This window comes from Octopus sinensis, linkage group LG23 (genome assembly GCF_006345805.1).
Source record: "Octopus sinensis linkage group LG23, ASM634580v1, whole genome shotgun sequence".
NCBI lineage: Eukaryota > Metazoa > Mollusca > Cephalopoda > Octopoda > Octopodidae > Octopus > Octopus sinensis.
In genome coordinates, this window is record NC_043019.1 from 23,144,554 (window position 1) to 23,165,763 (window position 21,210).

The 21,210-nt window shown below is 40.3% G+C and overlaps 1 protein-coding gene across 1 annotated transcript; it reads right to left on the bottom strand.

Annotated features, from left to right (window-relative positions):
• Window positions 1-620: 620 nt before the first annotated feature.
• LOC115223534 (KICSTOR complex protein ITFG2) lies at window positions 621-17,843 on the bottom strand. Its single transcript, XM_029794167.2, has 11 exons — window positions 17,681-17,843; window positions 16,012-16,107; window positions 14,952-14,993; window positions 12,537-12,605; window positions 10,770-10,869; window positions 8,016-8,152; window positions 5,337-5,467; window positions 4,176-4,315; window positions 3,407-3,613; window positions 2,586-2,762; window positions 621-914 (listed from the first exon to the last, which is right to left on the bottom strand). The coding sequence occupies exons 1-11, from the start codon at window positions 17,774-17,776 to the stop codon at window positions 850-852; spliced, it is 1,260 nt and encodes a 419-aa protein (XP_029650027.1). The 5' UTR covers window positions 17,777-17,843; the 3' UTR covers window positions 621-849.
• Between the last annotated feature and the right edge of the window lie 3,367 nt (window positions 17,844-21,210).

The window sequence follows — 21,210 nt, forward strand, 5'->3', positions numbered from 1 at the left end:
AAACGTTAAAAAAAAAATCAGTTAATCCTTTAACTTAAGAAATAAAAAAAAAACCATCTAAAATAATGTTTGCTCTCAAGTTCTACTTGGAATATACTGCAAAAAAAAAAAAAACAACACACACACACACTTGTGTGTATTAAATATTTTAGTACAGGTGTTTTGGTGCCACTTATTTAAGCTTCAGAAATTTTCATGTTTCCCTCGTTCTCTCTGCTTTTGCAATGTTAGCATATTGCTCTGTGTGTATGAGGAATGGAAATGTGTTTACATTAGTTGGGTTCTAAATAAATAAATTGCAATGCCCCTACACACACACACACTCACATTCCTTTCTCTGAGCTTGCCTCTGGTACCAAAACAGCTTCAATATCCAGTCAGCTCTGCCGAATCTTCTACAGCTAAAGAGCTGTGCCATTTATAAATGAAACAAGAACATGTATATGTTTCTTTATTACCCACAAGGGGCTAAACATAGAGGGGACAAACAAGGACAGACAAACGGATTAAGTCGATTATATCGACCTCAGTGCGTAACTGGTACTTAATTTATCGACCCCGGAAGGATGAATGGCAAAGTCGACCTCAGCGGAATTTGAATTCAGAACGTAGCGGCAGACGAAATACGGTTACACATTTCGCCCGGCGTGCTAACGGTTCTGCCAGCTCGCCACCTTGAAACAAGAACATGTATAAATACATGCATACTCAAACTCATGTAGGATCTTTTATTTTTTTTCTTCTGTGTTGAAGAGACAAGTTACCAATTTCTGCAACTTAGCATAGATAAGACACCGGCAACCAACCATTGTAGAAGATGCACATCTAGCATGCAGCAGGACAAACCAGTCAATTTTTGTTGAAACCATACAGACAATAATGGTAAACCTGTTGTAGCTGGCTGGTGCTGGAAGCTGAAGAAAAAGACACAAAACAGATATCAACCTAAATGCATTAACATGTGTACAAATGAATGCATGCATTCTAATATATACTCTAGTGCAGAATTTCTCAAACTGGTTCTGGAGAACACCAGGGCCTGTGAAAATATTACAGGGTTCTGCCAGATAAAATGTTCTTTAAATAGAATTTAATAAAAATTGCATGGCACTTTGATCAAGTGTCTTCTACAACAGTACTAGACCAACCAAAGTTTTGTGAATGGATTTATAGATGGAAACTGGAAGAAGCCCATATGTGTGCACGCTGTGCGTGAGAAGACCCGGCAGGACAAGTGAGACCATAACCCATGGCCTCTACCTGGGAAGTAGCCAGTCGACTTATGCATACCTTTCCTTCTGGGGACACAAAACTCCACTTGTGAAGACCTGTTGAGGCAAGTGGAAATCAAAATCAAAATCAGAACCAAAATCGAAGTCAATCAACATCAATGGAAATTGCAGCTGTGATACCAGTGCCGGTGGCACGTAAGCGAACCATCCAATCGTGGCCGTTGCCAGCGCCGCCCCGACTGGCCTCCGTGCCAGTGGCATGTAAAAAGCACCATCCGATCGTGGCCATAGCCAGCCTCGCCTGGCCCGCGTGCCGATGGCATGTAAAAAGTACCATCCGACTGTGGCCGTTTGCAAGCCCCGTCTGGCACGTAAAAAGCACCTACTACACTCACGGAGTGGTTGACGTTAGGAAGGGCATCCAGCCGTAGAAACATTGCCAGATCAGACTGGGCCTGGTGCAGCCTTCTGGCTTCCCAGACCCCAGTTGAAGTGTCCAACCCATGCTAGCATGGAAAGCGGATGCTAAATGATGATGATGATGTATGTCTTGCCAAGCTAATTCTTTTATTTTTTTTACTTACTTTACTCATTAGACTGTCACCATGAGATATGCTGTGCTTGAGAAGACCTGTTGAGTCAAGTGAAATAGTAGTCATAGCAGATGCCAGGACTGCCTGGCTGGCTCCCGTGCTGGTGGCATGTAAAAAGCACCATTCGTATGTGGTCGATGCCAGTGCCATCAGACTGGCTCCCGTGCCAGTGGCACATAAAAAGCAACATTCAAGCGAGGTCAATGCCAGTGCTACCTGTGCTTCACCACCTCGTTCCATATCTTCCTGGGTCTATCTCTACCACAGGTTCCCTCTACATTAAGAGAACAACACTTCTTTACACAGCAGTCCTCATCCATACCAGCACAGTCATCTCTCTTGCACACCACATCTGATACTTTTCTCTCAAGATGCTTAACCCTTTAGTGTTTAAACTGGCCAAATCCGGCCCAATATATTCCACATGTTTTATATTCAAACTGGCAATATCTAGCCTCTCACACTAACCTACAATGCCATTCTAAGAATAAGTAATCACATCATTGAAACCTCAAAGCTGTAAGATGTTCCAGGATTAATTCAAAACAATTTGAGTGAAAAAGTATTACATTTAACAGAGTAATCTGAACACTAAAGGGTTAAACATCTCACACACACACACACACCTTTCAGTTTCCATCTGTCAAATCCAGGAAAAAGGCTTTGGTTGGCCTGAACCCGAAACTATGTGGTTTGGAAGCAAACTTCTTAATCACACAGCTGTGTGGAAAAACAGTGAGAAGAGAAGGCATTTGCTTACGGTCAATACTCAGCTTCTTGAGAATTTCCTTTGTCTCTGGTTGTTTAGCCATAACTTCAATGAGGTCGGTGGCAGCAACTTGAGGCAGGCGGATGTTATGATAAAGATAGATGTGTCTATTGAATGTCGCATACACAAAGCATGGAACGTTACTCTGTGGGTTGATAGCATAGAAACCTGTAATAACCGAAGAAATGGTGTCATGAATGGGTAGTCAAGTATCTTGCTCAATGGCTTAACAACACAATATTCAACAAGGATTTGAAACTACAACAATAGAGAGCAGATAGCAGCAAATAGATTCAGCCTTTATCCCGCTATCATTAGTAATAATTGGTCATTGGTTTAACTTTGGTTTTCCAAAAATTCCTTTTCCAGAGTGGTTTGATTTTTTAATTATTCTGGCCCAAAATCTGAAGTTACTACTTTTATAATTTACTGGTCCAATGTTGATGGGTAGAGGTACGTATATCTACATAGAAAATAAGCAGCCTTGCAGCATGGGGATGCAAACATAAGCAAAAATGAGAGCATTTTGGGTGATTGTTGGGGAGTGTCTTTGCAATCTGAACAGAATAATTATTGACACTTGTTATCACAGATAAATTTGTGATAAGTGCAACATAGTTCACATTTAGGGCACTGTACTGTCTTAGATAAATGAATTAGTGACAAGCAAGGACAGATGTATTCATTCTATGAATGCTTGAGGAGATGAGAAGTAAACTCTATGCTAGCAGGACTCGAACTCGCAACACTACCAATACTTCAATCGTTCACAGATCAATGTGTTATTTATCCATAGAAATAGTGAAATTTACCAGCAGCAAATGCAGCAACGTTTTCTTCAAACTGGAATCGAACAGCTTCCCGATCATGGTTCACAATATATGTTTGACCGTCCCATGAGCAACAGACCACTTCTTCAGTTCCATCACCTGTAACATCCAGTTTACTGAGAGAGAACAACTGGTGATCCACCTGTAAACTCCACTGGGGTTTGTTCTGGTCAAATAGCATCAAAGAACCTAAAGAAAAAAAAAATTCATATCTAAAACACATGATTCTGCACTTAACCTTTTTGTTACTATAGTTCTGTTAACATAAACTGTCTTTCTTTCAATTAATTTTGTAAATAACAAAAAAATTTAGTATAATAACATTCAGATTACTCCTGCATAGAGCCAACCACATCCATCAGTGCTTTTCATTGCTGGCGGTCCCATACCAGCCCCTCTGCATCCTCCAAGGTAATATCAAGACTCTGGAGATCTTCCCCAATCACGTCCAGCCATCTGGTGCAGGGCCTGCCACATGGCTTCTTTCAGCCTACAGCTGCAGCATCAAATGACCTACCAGGAAACAGAGGATGTGTCCATACCAGCACATGCAATGGATAACTATGAGATAGGAGGCTGCAGGATGATGCATGCACGTAGTTCTTTGTTGGAAATGTGATGGTTCCATCTGATGTTCTTGATGGTTCTTAGTGCTCTGCTATCAAAGTCATGGCCCCTCTGGCAAAGAAGCTAAATATAAACAACAACAGCAAATTACTTATTTACAAGCACAAATCTCAAAGTTACATACCATTCAGTGTTGACAAGGCAAAGTAAGTGCCTTTGGAGACTTCTCCGAACTTTGATGGACATATACCACCCAACATTTCAGTGTAGACATTCATATTTCCAGTCTGGGATGTGCCAAGTGATTGATAGATCACATCTTTACTACAAGTAAAAGATTTCTTAAATATGTATAAATTAAAGACAGTCATCATTGTTTAGTGTCCACTTTTCCATGCCTACATGGGTCAGACTGAATTTGTTGAGGCAGATTTTCTATGGCTGGATGCTCTTCCTGTCACCAGCCCTCACCTGTTTCCAAGTTAGGTAACATTTTCTCAGACACCTGGGAACAAATGGTTCCACTTGTGTGACAGTGGCACTCTTTCACAACTATCATGTGATGTCAAGACTGGACATCAACACCCCACCATCCATGTTTGGCTTCTTTCAGTTTCCTTTTACCATATCCACTCACATATGGAGGCACATGGCTTAGTGGTTAGGGGGTTGGACTCACGATCAAGAGATTGTTGTGTTGATTCCGGGACCAGGTGATGCATTATGTCCTTGAGCAAATTACTTCTTTTCAAGTTGCTCTAGTCAACCCAGCAAAAATGAATAATCTTGTGACAGACTGACATTCCATTCAGGGTTGAAAACTGGCTCTATGCTTCGTATAGGGTAATGTGAACAAACCATATCCATTCGCAAGGCTTTGGTTGGCCCAGGGATATAGTACAAACACACTTGCCCAAGGTGCTATGCAGTGGGACTGACCACAAGATTGGAAAGCATTCCCTAATGTAATGTGAAAAAATTTTTTTGCTTCTTCTATTAATTTTTTTTTGTAATATTACCTTACTTGGAAACCAGCAAGGGTTGGTAATCAGGAAGAATATCTACCTCAACAAATTCCATCCAAACCAAAGAGGCCATGGAAAAAGTGTATATTAAAATGATAAACAAAGTCATGCATATAATGCCAATCAACAGCAGGGAAAGTGGAGGTAACAACGACTGGTTAATGTGTATTACTTGAACACAAGGGCAGGCTTCAGGAAAGGCATCCAGTTGTAGGATATTATGTTTCATCCAACTAGTACCAATACAGTATAAGGACATGTAAAGACTCTCTCTCTCTTTCTCTCTCTGATACATTTTTACTTAATAAAGATCTACTCACATTCTTTCATGAGGATTACTTGTGAGGTTGGTATTGGGCTGCAGGTAAAGGCGGGCATAAGTGCCACCAGGCTGTGCCACCAGCAGTTCTGGCTGGTTGTCTACGGACATATTCACTGTGATGGAACCAATCTGTAGAAAGTAAAGATATTTAAAAGAAATTTTTTAAAAAAGTCTTTTAAGGATAAGGTAAAAAGATACAAATTCCTGAAAATAGGTACGTCTAATGTGATTGTAGAGATGCTTGAACAGAGGTGTTGATGTATGCTGCATACAAGAGGTAAGGTGGAGAGAAGCCTCAACCAGGGTCCTCACAGGCAAGGCACATAAGTATAAAATCTTCTGGGAAGCTGACAGTGACAGAGCAGGGGATGTAGGCATACTATTTGCAGAGAAATAGGTGGATATGGTCATAGAGGGTGTGTGATAGAGTGCTTAAGCTCAGGCTGGTCTTGCAGAATAGTATAGCTACAATTATATCTGCCTACACCTAACAACTGGGCCTTCCAAATGATCAGAAGGACCACTTTTATGATATCCTTCAACAGGCTACCTCAAAGACGAGTGACAATGACCTCATCTTTGTGGCTGGAGATTTTAGTGGGCATGTCAGACAGCAATCTGGTTTCTTCCATGGTGTTCATGGGGGCCATGGAATTGGTTCCCAAAACGAAGAGGGAACAAGGCTATTGGAATGCTGTGATGCAAGCAACCTATTAATCTGCAACACCAACTTCAGGAAGCCAACCAGCCACCTGATAACCTATCAATCAGGTGACTCTGCTAGCCAGATTGATTTGATCCTCACCAGACAGTGGGACGCAGGGTTGCTCTTAAATACAAAGAACCTCCCTGGTGAAGAATGTACTACCCAGCATAGATTAGTCATTAGTGACTTTAGACTCGAAGCCAGAAGGATGTCAAGAAGCAGACCAATCCAAAAAAGGATTTTTGAAGCTTAAGAACCCTTCACATGGTCGACATTTAGGGACATCCACATTGAGAAATTTGATGAGAGAGATGAGGAGCTACAGACTTGTGACATAGAGGGAAACTAGAAATTCTTGTGTGACAGCTTGCTGAGAACCACAGATCACATCTGCAGCTGGTGCAAAGTCCCTTACCTACTGTAATACTGTAGAAAGGATCATTAGAGCAAAGAAACAGGCCTGGAAAACCTGGAATAGTGGGGGCAACAGGGAATGGTACCAGATAGCCAGAAGGGAGGCTAAGGGACAGGTATATATAGCCATGGGAGAAGCAGAAAAGAAGTTTGCCAATGTTCAGCAACGTGAGGATCAAAGAAGTGAAGTATTTTGGATTGCAAGACAGTATGTGAGAGAAAATTGTGATGTCACAGGAGAGAAATGTATCCACATGGATGATGGTGCACTTGTATTTAATGATTCTGCAAAGAAAGAGGCTTGGAGATGCCATCATGAAAGACTGCTGAAAGTCGAGAATGAATGGGAAGAGAAGAGCCTGCCAAATCAAATGTGGGTCAATGTCAGTGCTGCCTGACTCACTCCCCGTGCTGGCGGCACGTAAAAAGTACCATCCGAACGTGGTCGATGCCAGTGCCACCTGACTGGCTTCCATGACAGTGGCACATAAAAAGAACCCACTACACTCTGAGTGGTTGGCATTAGGAATGGCATCCAGCTGTAGAAACCTTGCCAGATCAGACTGGAGCCTGGTGCAGCCTAATGGCTTGCCAGTCTCCAGTCAAACCGTCCAACCCATGCCAGCATGGAAAACAGACATTAGACAATGATGGAAAAACCAAAAACAAATGAGAAGGGGGAGAGAAGAATGGAGAGGAAGAGAAAAGCAAGAAAAAAAAAGAAAAGAGGTAAAGCTATTCCATTAAATAGTAAACTAGCATTCCATTGGTTATGATGATGAGGGTCCCAGTTGATGCAATCAACAGAACAGCATGCTTGTGAAATGAACATGCAAGTGGCTGAGCACTCTACGGACACACATACCCTTAACGTAGTTCTCAGAGAGATTCAGAGCGACACAGAATGTAACAGAGCTGGCCCTTTGAATTACCGGTACAATTCATTTTTGCTACGTGAGTGGAGTAGAACAACATGAAATAAAAGGTCTTGCTCAAGGCCATAAAACGCCACCAGGAATTGAATCCTGACCTTGTGATCATGAACCGAACCAGCTAGGGTCTTCACAGCTGAAAAATGGTAAAAGAAAGGAGAAAGGCCAGGGTGGAATCTTTTCTGAAAAGTTAGACATAAAGAATAGGCGCAGGAGTGGCTGTGTGGTAAGTAGCCTGCTTACCAACCACACGGTTCCGGGTTCATCCCACTGCGTGGCACCTTGGGCGAGTGTCTTCTACTGTAGCTTCGGGCCGACCAAAGCCTTGTGAGTGGATTTCGTAGACGGAAACTGAAAGAAGCCTGTCATATATATATATATGTATATATGTGTGTGTGTGTGTTTGTGTGTCTGTGTTTGTCCCCCCAACATCGCTTGACAACTGATGCTGGTATGTTTACGTCCCCGTTACTTAGCGGTTCGGCAAAAGAGACCGATAGAATAAGTACTAGGCTTACAAAGAATAAGACCTGGGGTCGATTTGCTCGACTAATAGGCGGTGCTCCAGCATGGCCACAGTCAAATGACTGAAACAAGTAAAAGAGAGTAAAGGGAATATACTGACCTGTCCATTTAGCTGCCATTTGCCAATCTGCTCCAAACGTCCGGCCGAATCATCTACTGTATCTGTTTCCCTCCATCGAAACAGCCGCACGGTACGATCAGAATAACCGACAGCCACTTCAATACGTCCATCTGAATCTGCAACATAACAGAAACATATAAAATCAACACACAGCAACACATATAGGCACTAGTATGGTTGTGTGGTAAGAGGTTTGCTTCCCAACCACATGGTTTCAAGTTCAATCCTACTGTGTGACTTTTTTTTTTTTGAAGTAGACATAGGTGCAGGAGTGGCTGTGTGGTTAAGAAGTTTGCTTTCCAACCACATGGTTTCAGGTTCTATCCTACTGTGTGACATTTTTTTTTTTGAAGTAAGACATAGATGCAGGAGTGGCTGTGTGGTTAAGAAGTTTGCTTCCCAACCAAATGGTTTCAAGTTCAATCCTGCTGTGTGGTGTGACATTTTGGCCAAGTGTCTTCTACTATACCCTCAATCCTCATGTTGACCACAAGCCTTGCAAGTAGATTCGATAGACGGAAACAGAAAGCAATCCATCACACACACACACATATATGGATGTGTGTGATTGGGAAGCAAGCTCCTTAGCAAGCATTAATAACCATCAAGACATAATGGAAAGCTCACATTCAGGTACTTGGCATGTTGATGTACTACACAATTCTTTCGTCTAACCCAGGGCTGGCCACCCTCAGGCTCGTGGGCCACATGCAGCCCACAGACTTTTATCTTACGGCCTGCTTGATACTTTCTTGAAATGGGTTTATTTAAAACATTTAAAAAGTTTTATCAAAATTTAAAGATTGTAATGAAAAGTAAAAAAGAAAGACACTGCTGTTTATGCAATGATAACATTTCATATTAAATCAACGATCATTCATTCATTATTGTAATAATAGCATGAGAAGCAAAATGCTTTCAATTCTGTTAATAATAATAATAATAATAATAATGAAATTATTGTATACAGTGCTCAGGTGCACCACAACTTGTCAGAAAGTGCATATAAAGTACATGCAGTAATGTAGAAATGTCTGGAAAGTGAACAGTGTGAGTCAGATACATGCTTGTGTGTGTATGGAGGGGAGAAAATCAAGTGTAGTGTTGGCGAATTTCAGGAAGCATGGAAGTTTTGAAGGATGCAGTGCTCCAACAACTAACAACCGATGCCGGCAGTTTGTTCCATGCTTCAGCAACTCTCAGCGTGAAAAAATGTTTCCTGAAGTCATGGGAGCTGTGCTGTTTTATCTGAAGACTGCATCAAGTGAGAAAATCTGAGTAACAAAGGTGTGAGGCCCTCAAAAAACTGAGATTAAAGTGGCCCATAATGTAATTAGAGTTGGCCAGGCCTGGTCTAATCTACATGGATTAACAACACTTTTTTTTTTTAATTTTAAAGCTGGTAAAGTGTAATATGGAGATGATTAGGCTACTCTATTTTGGACTGTGCATAACTACATGGAGGCTTTCCATCTGTATTTGAGATATTCTCACAATAAAGTGGCCAGACTAATGTGAAGGTTTTTTGAAGTAGACATAGGTGCAGGAATAGCTGTGTGGTTAAGAAGTTTGCCACATGGTTTCAGGTTCAGTCATACTACCTTGGGCAAGTGTCTTCCATAGTCTTGTGCTGACCAAGGACTTGTGAAAGGATTAAAACAGAAATTGAAAGAAACCCATTGTGTACAAATCTTATAAAGGAGAAGCTGATCTCCATAAGTCTGTCACAAACAATATGTGAAGGAGGGGAAGAAGGGAAGGAGGAAAGCAGTTGTTGAGAGAGAAATACAGTGAGATAGAGTGTGTGTGTGTGTGTGTGTGTGTGTGTGTGTGTAAGAGATAGATAGATAGGTAGAGCTGTCACCATAGCAATAAGTTTTGATTAAAAACAAGACAAGTGTAGGTTGTCAACACAATGCAACACAGATTTAGCAAAAAGAAAAAAATAGTTATTTTTGTTGTTGTTTGTGTGTGAATCCGTTTTTGTATGTCTTTCAACATAGAAACAACTGCAACACAGACTTTATAAGACTTTCATCATGACAGGTTGTTGTTGAAGAGAAATTCAGAGAGAGTGTATATATGAAAGTTAGATACGTAGGCAGAGTGATGTCACACTAGTAACTAATGGTACTTTCACTATGTAACAGTATACTATTAAAAGAAGGTACATGCATGATTTTTTTTTTCCAATTCAATTCAATTTTTATTGGCTCAAAAAGCAAAAGCAAGGCCATGTAGAGGGACAGGGAGTTATGTACAGGGAGGGTGGTCATACAAAGAGTTCAGGCCATTTCTGGTCAACAGAGACTTTGAACCGAGCAGTCGTCGGCATCTTCACTATCTCGTCCGGCAGCTTATTCCACGGATCCGCAATCCGGACGGAGAAAGCCCCTCTCCTTCAATTGAGATGAAACCGTCGTAGATAGAGCTTTTCGGAGTGACCCCACAGCCGATGCTCTGGAGGAGGAGTAAAGAACAGCTCTTTCAAGAGGTTACACTTTCCGTTTATGATGCTGTGAGCGAGAATGAGATCACCATGGCGGCAGCGTTTTTCTAGAGAATAAAGGTCGAGCGTCTTCAGCCTTTCTTCATAAGACAAATGCTTAACAAGTATTTTTACTAGCTGCATAGCAATGGGTAAAGACTTAGTAGATATTATACATGCCCCTTGTTTTATAGGAAGGGATTAAACGCCATCCTACCCACTACAGAAGGATCGGACATACTCACCAACATCAGCCAGCAACATTAATTTACTATTGGCAGGGAGATATTCAGTAAATGTTGGCTTTAAGAAGCTTCTGGGATTTTCTTCACTTTCAAAACTGCTCTGAAATTTAAAAAAAAAAAAATTTGTTTTTATTCTTGCAAGTAAATTTGTTAGTCATTTTTTTTACATATAAATTTGTCATTCTTCTTATATATTATCTTATTGTTACTCTTTACTCTTTTTACTTGTTTCAGTCATTTGACTGTGGCCATGCTGGAGCACCGCCTTTAGTCGAGCAAATCGACCCCAGGACTTATTCTTTGGAAGCCTAGTACTTATTCTATCGATCTCTTTTGCCGAACCGCTAAGTGACGGGGACGTAAACACACCAGCATCGGTTGTCAAGCGATGTTGGGAGGACAAACACAGACACACATATATATATATACATATATACGATGGACTTCTTTCAGTTTCCGTCTACCAAATCCACTCACAAGGCTTTGGTCAGCCCGAGGCTATAGAAGGTGCCACGCAGTGGGACTGAACCCAGGACCATGTGGTTGGTAAGCAAGCTACTTACCACACAGCCACTCCTACGTCTACATATATATTAATTTGTTATTGTTCTTATATATTAATTTGTGAAGGCGCGTGGCTCAGTGGTTAGAGCGTCGAGATTACGATCGTGAGGTTGTGAGCTCGAATCCCGAACAGGGCTGCGTGTTGTGTTCTTGAGCAAGACACTTTATTTCACGTTGCTCCAGTTCACTCAGCTGTAGAAATGAGTTGCGACGTCACAGGTGCCAAGCTGTATTCGCCCCTTTGCCTTTCCCTTGGATAACAATGGTGACGTGGAGAGGGGAGGCCGGTATGCATGGATGACTGCTGGCCTTCCATAGAACAACCTTGCCCAGACTTGTGCCTCAGAGGGTAACTCTCGAGGTGCAAGCCCATGGTCAGTGTCTGACCGAAGGGGGTCACAAAAATAATATTAATTTGTTATTGTTCTTATATATTAATTTGTTATTATTCTTACATATATATTAATTTCTGAAGTTGTCTCTATGTTGAAAGACATGCAGAAACATACAGAAACAACCCAAAAAATAACTATATTGCTAGATATTGAAATTTTGTTGTTTTTTTTTTTTTGAAATCTGTGTTGCATTGTGTCAGCAACCTACACATAAAATTCTCCTGTTTTTACATCAATACGTGTTAGTTACTATAATGACAATACTACCTATCTGTCTATCTTTCACACACACACACATATATATATGAAATTTTGAGTTTAGTTCACAGATCCCCTGTACTAACTTTGCAGACCACCAGGGCTTTGGAAAAAAAAAACCGACAAGAGTGGCTGTGTGGTTAAGCTTGCAACCCAACCATGAGTCTTGGGTTCAATCACACAGCACATCATCTTAAGCAAATGCCTTCTACTATAGCCCTATAGACCTAAGTCTTGTGAGTGAATTTGGTAGATGGAACTGAAAGAAGCCCAGCTGACAAAAGGCAGTGCTCCAGCATGGCTGCAGTCAAATGACTGAAACAAATAAAAGAATAAAGAATGTGTGTGTGTGTTTCAAATTTTGTCTTACCTGCTCAACTACGGAAAAACGGATGCTAAATGATGATGATCCAAGAATTACTAGCAGAGAAAGGATAAGCAGTCAAAGCAAATAACACTGCCATGTAACAGGTAGTTTCTATATGAAATATCCAAGAATTAAACAAAGCTGTCAGAAATGCCAAGGGGTAAAATAATTGAAAGAACTCACCTCTGATGATTCCACTTCAACATCGAATATATAGCACCAGCCCTTGGCAGTTAAACAAACCAAGGAATTCTGAAATTAGTAAAACAAAAAAAAAAATGATTTCAAATTTTGGCACAAAGCCAGCAATCTTAAGTGGTTTGTCAATCACATTAACCTCAGTGGTCAACTTGTACTTATTTTATCAAACCTGAAAGGATGAACCCTCCAGCGTTCAAATTATTCTGTCTAATGTAAGGCTTATTTATTCATTTTATTTTGAATTAATCATGCATTATCTTATAGCTTCAAGATTTTAGTGAGTGGCTGTGTGGTAAGTAGCTTGCTTACCAACCACATGGTTCCGGGTTCAGTCCCACTGCGTGGCATCTTGGGCAAGTGTCTTCTACTATAGCCTCGGGCCGACCAATGCCTTGTGAGTGGATTTGGTAGACGGAAACTGAAAGAAGCCTGTTGTATATACGTGTATATATATATATATATATATATACACACACATACATCATCATCATCATCATCGTTTAACGTCCGCTTTCCATGCTGGCATGGGTTGGACAATAAGCGTTCCCATGTCGATTCCCGGCATGGGAACGCTTATTGTCCAACCCATGCCGGCATGGAAAGCGAACTTTAAACGATGATGATGATGATGATGATGATGTATGTGTGTGTATATGTTTGTGTGTCTGTGTTTGTCCCCCTAGCATTGCTTGACAACCGATGCTGGTGTGTTTATGTCCCCGTCACTTAGCGGTTCGGCAAAAGAGACCGATAGAATAAGTACTGGGCTTACAAAGAATAAGTCCCGGGGTCGATTTGCTCGACTAAAGGCGGTGCTCCAGCATGGCCGCAGTCGAATGACTGAAACAAGTAAAAGTAAAAGTAAAGTAAGTGATTATTTATTTTTAGAATGACATTGTAAGGGAGGTGTGAAAAGCCAGATCTGGCTGGTTTAAGGGACCACGGCAGAATTTAAACAGAGTGTAAAGTGCTTTGGGTGTTGATCCAAGATTGTGATTTAGAATACTGGACCAGGCAATGCGTTACGCTCTTAAGTAAAATACTCCACTTCATGTTGCTCCAGTTCACTCAGCCAGTAAAAGTGAGTAATCCTGCAACGGACCAGTGCCATGTCCCAGGAGGAATATATACACCAGAGAAACTGGCCCTATGCTTCTTATGGAGTAATGTGGATGGGAGAGAAATAAAATGAAGCATTTTGTCTAACACACTAACAATTATATATTAGTGACAGAGGCAGGATTAATACTGAGAGGTAGTATTTATTCCCACTTATCGCTGGCAGGGAGACAAGTGGCTGTTATTTCTAGCAGTTGAGCATCCATCATTGACAAGACCAATGAAGGTCAAAATCTGGTGGGCCTCAGCACTGGAGGTGGCAGGGATTGATCTCCCTGCTAACAATATAAACAAGAGTGCATTTTGCACCAAGAACCAAATGAGAGTTTCTCTCATGGTATCCACTACAGTATAGTTTGTTCTATAAGAACATCCACTTTTAAGAGTGGGGTAACTGTTACCTCAAGGTATACTGTCACTAATATATATTTTTTAACAAGCTCACTGGCAAATCGCAACACTGCTATTCTATATATCATTGGTATGGGATGAATCTTTTATCTCGAGCATCCATCATTGACTAGACCAAGGATGGCCCAAATCACATGATCTGGTGGTCTCAACGTTGGAGGTAGCAGGGATTTATTACCTCACTAGCAATATAAACAAGAGAACATTTTGCACCAAAAGCCAATACAAGAGTTCCTCTCATGGTATCTACAGCAGTATACCGTAAAAACCCATGTAATTTGTGCACCTGTGTCATTTATAAAAATTGTTAAAAATAGCTTCTCGTGTAATATTCACACCCAAAACCAGAAAGCTTGCATATTAGAAGCAGGAGGAAATATCAAGTAAGGAGCACTCCGTCGGTTGCGACGATGAGGGTCCCAGCTGATACGATCAACGGAACAGCTTGCTCGTGATATTAACGTGCAAGTGGCTGAGCACTCCAGACATGTGTACCCATAACGTAGTTCTCAGAGAGATTCAGCATGACACACAGAATGTGACAAGGCTGGCCCTTTGAAATACAGGTACAAGAGAAACAGGAAGAAAGAGCGAGAGAAAGTTGTGGTGAAAGAGTACAGCAGGGTTCACCACCATCCCCTGCCGGAGCCTCGTGGAGCTTTAGGTGTTTTCGCTCAATAAACACTCACAATGCCCGGTCTGGGAATCGAAACCGCGATCCTCCGACCGCGAGTCCGCTGCCATAACCACTGGGCCATTGCGCCTCCACGAAATATACATCAAGTAAGTTGGTGCTAAGAAAGTTAAAGGCTGATCTAGGTTAAAAACAACATTATGTATCCTTATTGTGTAACTTCATATACATACCTTGCCGCAATTACGAATGTCACCCACTTTTACACAGGTTATCTATGAAAAAAAACAAACAAAAAACAAATCAAGAAGTAATACAAAAACAGCTCAGTCCTAAATAATCAATTTCTTAAACTGGAATCAGGATGAAGAGGTAAAGAGGGAGTCACTGTATGTGACTGTGTCAAAACAAATGAAGATAAGATGAGGAAGGCAGAGTATTGGATTAAGTGAAGTAATTAGTGCAAGGTTTAAGGGAGTAGGTGATGGACGAGGCAGTAAATGATACCTATTTCTTTATTACCCACAGGGGCTAAACACAGAGGGGACAAATAAGGACAGACAAACGGATTAAGTCGATTACATCTACCCCAGTGCATAACTGGTACTTAATTTATCGACCCCAAAAGGATGAAAGGCAAAGTCGACCTCGGCGGAATTTGAACTCAGAACGTAACGGCAGACGAAATACTGCTAAGCATTTCGCCTGGCATGCTAACGATTCTGCCAGCTCGCCGCCTTAGAGGCAGTAAATGATATCACCACCATCAACATCATCCTCCTTTAATGTCAGTTTTCCATGCTGGCATGAGCTGGATAGTTTGACAAGAGCTGGCAAGATGGAGAGCTTGCACCAGGCTCCAGTTTGGTTTGGCTTGATTTCTACAGTTGAATGCCCTTCCTAATGCCAACCACTTTACCGAGTGTGCTGGGTGCTTTTTACACGACACTGGTATGGGGGTTTTCTATGCAGCACCAGCATGGGCTTCCTTTGTGTGACAATGGCATGGCCACTCCTTACATGATGCCAGCATGGGCACTCTTTATGAGGCACCAACACAGGTTCCTTTTACAGGACTCCAGCACAGATGCCATTTATGTGGCACTGGCACAGGGCACTTGCAAGGCAAAAACCCCTTTCAGCTGGGAGAGAATTAACAATTCTGCTGTGGTGAACAGGGCTTCTTGAGTACAGCAAGATACCAGAAGATATATTTTTTATTTAACCCCAAAGTTTTATGATTTCTACAACTCTGATGCTTTTACAATCAACAAGAACAAAAACATCACTTACCATTCCTAAATCTGAACATTTTTTCCAGGGGCTCGACTTTTTACCTTTAAATATGGACAAACTGCCTTCAATGTTACCCACAGCCAATTCATTTCCCTAAAACAAAGAAGAAAAAAATTACTATCAATGATTTCTAACAGACACAAGGTCACATATTTTACAGGAAAATACATTTGATGACATCAACCTCAATATATGACTGGTACTTTATCTTTTTTACTTGATCAACATCCAGAGTTTACCTTGGTAAAAAACAAAAAATCTTTTTTCAATTTTTCTCCCTTAAATAATCACATTCCTATTTCGGTTTTGCATTTCATTTCCAAGATTCTTGATGTGAATTTGTGTGTTGAAAAAAGTTTGGTTGTCTCTTGGGCGAGTTATACCAATAATAAAAATACAGGTTTAATTCTACATTATTAGTCAACTGGTTATCTACCCGATTAACTAATCGATTGTTAATCGTTTACTCTTTATTCTTTTACTTGTTTCAGTCATTTGACTGTGGCCTGGCTAGAGCACTGCTTTTAGTTGAGCAAATCGACCCCAGGACTTACTCTTTGGAAGCCTAGTACTTATTCTATCGGTCGCTTTGGCCGAACCACTAAGTTGCGGGGATGTAAACACCAGCATCGGTTGTCAAGCAATGTTGGGGGGACAAACACGGACACACAAACATGTGTGTGTGTGTGTTTGTCTGTCTGTCTGTCGCCACCATCATCGCTTGACAACCGGTGTTGCTGTGTTTACGTCCACGTAACTTACCGGTTCGTTATAATAGACCGATAAAATAAGTACTAAGCTTACAAAGTAGAAGTCCTGAGGTAGATTTGTTCGACTAAAGGTGATGCATGGCTGCAGTCAAATGGCAAACAAATAAAATAAGGGTTAATGATATATTATGTACGTGTGGGTATATATGTGTGATGTGCGTCAGTGTAAAACTGTGCGAGCCTACCCAACTATTTTTTCATACGAAATTTCTATATAATCTAAAAAGTATTCGTAGAAAATTTCATTAAAAAAATATCCATTTGGTACGAAATATTGATTTAACAATAGAAGGGACCCGACAATATCTTCTGTGGATTCTAGATTGTTTTAAATCTAGTTTTTTTTCCCCAAAATTTAGCATATTTGTTCATTCTATTGTGATACATAATTGAAATAATTATAAAACAAAAGACTAAATATGTTTAAGGCGTACGCAAGTTTCGTAATTTCCTTCTTTTTGGAGTTTGAGCCCCTTATATCTCTTTCTTAATTACCCCACAGGGGGCTAAACACAGAGGGGACAAACAAGGACAGACAAACGGATTAAGTCGATTACATCGACCCCAGTGATTAACTGGTACTTAATTTATCGACCCCCGAAAGAATGAAAGGCAAAGTCGACCTCGGTGGAATTTGAACTCAGGACGTAACGGCAGACGAAATACGGCTACGCATTTCGCCCGGCGTGCTAACGATTCTGCCAGCTCGCTGCCTTTGAGCCCCTTATATCGTTAAGTCAATATTTCGGGACCTTTGTATACCACTAGTACCATCCATTTCACTGAAATTTCAGAGTAAACAAAGTCGATGTGGTGCACTTTGTACGTACGCAAATCTACAATTAATTATAATAAAAGAAAGGCAGATGAATAAATAATAAATACGGCTTTCTTACCCCGTCGTTGTCCACATCCCCAAGGGCGAGAGCATCGTTCAATAAATTTTTAGAAAAATCTAGTTCTATCCGATCAACAAACGAAACAGCCCTCATTATTAGGGACCAGACAGAAAAAGAGATGCTATTATTGTTATACCGGTGTACGATGGGCGTTACATAAACGGTGATAACCGAATAATGTTCGTCAAAATTAATGTCCGGTGATCGTGATGTTTAGCTTTTAATTTTAAATCTACAGCTGTCGGAAATTCAACCAATGTTCTATCAACAAAGATGAAAACATTTAGGATCTTTTCGGTTTGACCGGCAGTTTTTTTAAAATAATCTCCACGTAACTAAACACTTTTAAACTTCGTATACTGGTAGAATGTGTTTATAAAACATCTTTTTCTCTTGACTTTATTGAGAAAATTCTACAGTTTGTTAGATATTTGTTGTTTTTTTTCCTTCAATTTCTGCAATTTCAACTAATCAATGACGTCTATTGAGGTGAAAACATTCTGTGCTGTATGAATATGTCCCTCGTTTAAGAAACAGATTGGGTTTATTTACATTTCTGAAGAAAAAAAAAGATACCCTTCCCCCCACCCCTAACCCTAAAACAGATTGAAATGCAATAGAGCGATACTAGGGTCATAATTATGGGTGACAATTTCATATGACACCGCTAGAAAAAACTGCCGTTCAAACCGAAAAGATCCAACATTTACATACAGACCCTTTCTGACTGCTAAAATGAAAATGACCTTGTTAAATTTCTTCCAACTATTCAAAATTTTCTTCAGATTCGATTGGCAAAAATGACATAATTTTAAATGCTTTTAAATTCCTTATTAATATCTAGAAAAACTAAAGGTGATTTTCGTCATCAGCATCCCAAAACCATACCAAAACTACATTTTTTAAGCATAATTTAATGAAAATTTAAAATACTTCAAGTGGTTGGAAGAAATTTAACCAGATGTTATGAAATATTTAAATTACCAAGATTTTTCTTGTATTATTTGTTCCAGCTTTAGATGTATGTATTTGTACATACTGTAAGAAATAGCTTGGTTTCTTTCTCTAACATTTTACATAGTTTAACCCACACAAATTAATTTGTGAAAAAAGAAAAAGGTATTTTGAAAAAAGTTATCATAAAACTAATCTTTAAACATCGAATGGCTATGGGGCTCAGCAGAATAAAATAGTAATCATAAGGGCCCATTGATAAAAAGTGGCCAAGAATCTCTTCTGCATTAAATGATTGTTGTATAAAGATATGCGTTCATTATATTCACACTGCCTCATCCATTCCCCTTCTCTCGTGCTCCTTTACATTCTTGTAACCCCACCCATCCACCCAGACTCCCAATTCTCCCCACCCACATCTTTCAGTTCTGCTGACCTCATTCATTGAGGGTCCACCCAAACGTCTCATCACCACTATGTTTATCTCCTCCTCACTCCACCCTGATCACCCTACCACCCTCTCTTCTAAAATACAAGTAGCCATGTGGCCCCTCTAAATGAATGAATCCCTTCTGCTCTACCTCCTACTCTCGTACTCTAACCCTCCCTCATCCATCTCTTAATATAAATCCACCTCTCTCAGGGTTCATAGTTTTGGGAAGTGCATGGTAACTTCACTAATGCTGGTGCTATGAAAAAAGAGTAGCTAGTACACTCTGTTAAAACTTAAAAGAGCTGTGATAACATTCCACAAGGCATTTTTCCCTATGTCCTGACAACTCTTCAAATCACAAAACACACACATTGGAAAAATGTGTTTAATCCTTTAGTATTTAAACCGGCCCTATCCGGCCAAAATATTTAATCTGTTTTATGTTCAAACTGACCAGATCCAGGCCCTCACACCTACCCTACAATGTTATTCTACATTAAGTAATTACACCATCAAGATCTTGAAGATATGAGATAATGCATGATTAATTCAAATCAATGTGAATCAATAAGTATTATGTTTGATAGAATAATCTGAACACTAAAGGGTTAAATAATCACTCATTCAAATGTTTGTAGAAATTTCAATGAGTTTCACAGAGATAGACAGTAATATAAGTTTAAATGTTCTATGAAGATCATAACAAATATGCATGATTGAAAGTTCGGTCATATTGAGTTTTTATATTTAAAAAAGGGGGGGGGGAGAAAGAGAAAAAGATGGAGAGAAAGAAAAAATGCTTTTTTTGGTTTTTCCTTATATTCCCCTTTATTTGATAATATCATCATCATCATCATCGTTTAACGTCCGTTTTCCGCGCTAGCACGGGTTGGACGGTTCGACCGGGGTCTGGGAAGCCAGGGGCTGCTCCAGGCTCCAGTCTGATCTGGCTGAGTTTCTACGGCTGGATGCCCTTCCTAACGCCAACCACTCCGCGAGTGTAGTGGGTGCTTTTTACGTGCCACCTGCACCTAAATAAATATTGGCCACCCCTATCCTTCTTTCTTCTAGTGACCACCCCTTCCCCATCGGTCATTCTCTTTAGCCTTATATGTAGATAAAGCTAGATATATGGTCCCAGCACATTGGAGTCTAGTAGATTGTCTAACTTTAATTGATTTATCACCATCAACTAGAATACAGTTGACAACTCCCTTAGGGATTTAATTCTAACTGGTTGCAGACTACATGCTACATAAAGGCTTCTAAGTATAAGTATCTTTGTCACCACTTCTTTTACCTTGACCTTCACTATCTCCTCTGGTAGGCTTAACAAGGTATGCATTATTTTCTAAACTCATTCTGCCACAGATAGAACAAAAGGAAGCAATGTAAATATTTTGGTTTCCATTATTGATGTAAATTTGTTTTTAAAAAAATGGTTTATCCTCTATGTTTGATGCCTGTGCATCTGAAGAAAGTGGCTTCTTTCAAATTGATGTAGTGTTCTCATTAATCAATTAAATGGAGCCACTTGAAACAGCCATAATGAATTGACACCTGTACATCTGTGTTACTTATATATATATATATATATATATATAATGTTGCCAGCGCTGCCTTCGCTGGCTTCCGTGCCGCTGGCACGTTAAAAGCTCCAACCGATCGTGACCGATGCCGGACCCCCCCTGGCACCTGTGCAGGTGGCACGTAAAAAGCACCCACTACACTCACGGAGTGGTTGGCGTTAGGAAGGGGATCCAGCCGTAGAAACTCTGCCAGATCAGACTGGAGCCTGGAGCAGCCCCTGGCTTCCCAGACCCCGGTCGAACCGTCCAACCCGTGCTAGCGCGAAAAGCGGACGTTAAACGATGATGATGATGATATATATATATATATATATATATATACCCTTACCTTCAAAACACAGAGTAGACGAAGCAGGGGCAGCTGAAGAAGGGGAATATTCCTTGTGTTCTATGTCTTGTACTCTGTTATTTCGTTGTTTAAAAAAAGTCCGTTTCCATGATTTTGTTTTTATGTTTTCGTTTCTCATTGTGTTTGATGTTTTTTTTTGGTGTCCTGTACCCATATATGCATGTATATATATATATATAGATGTAGGTATGTACATATATGT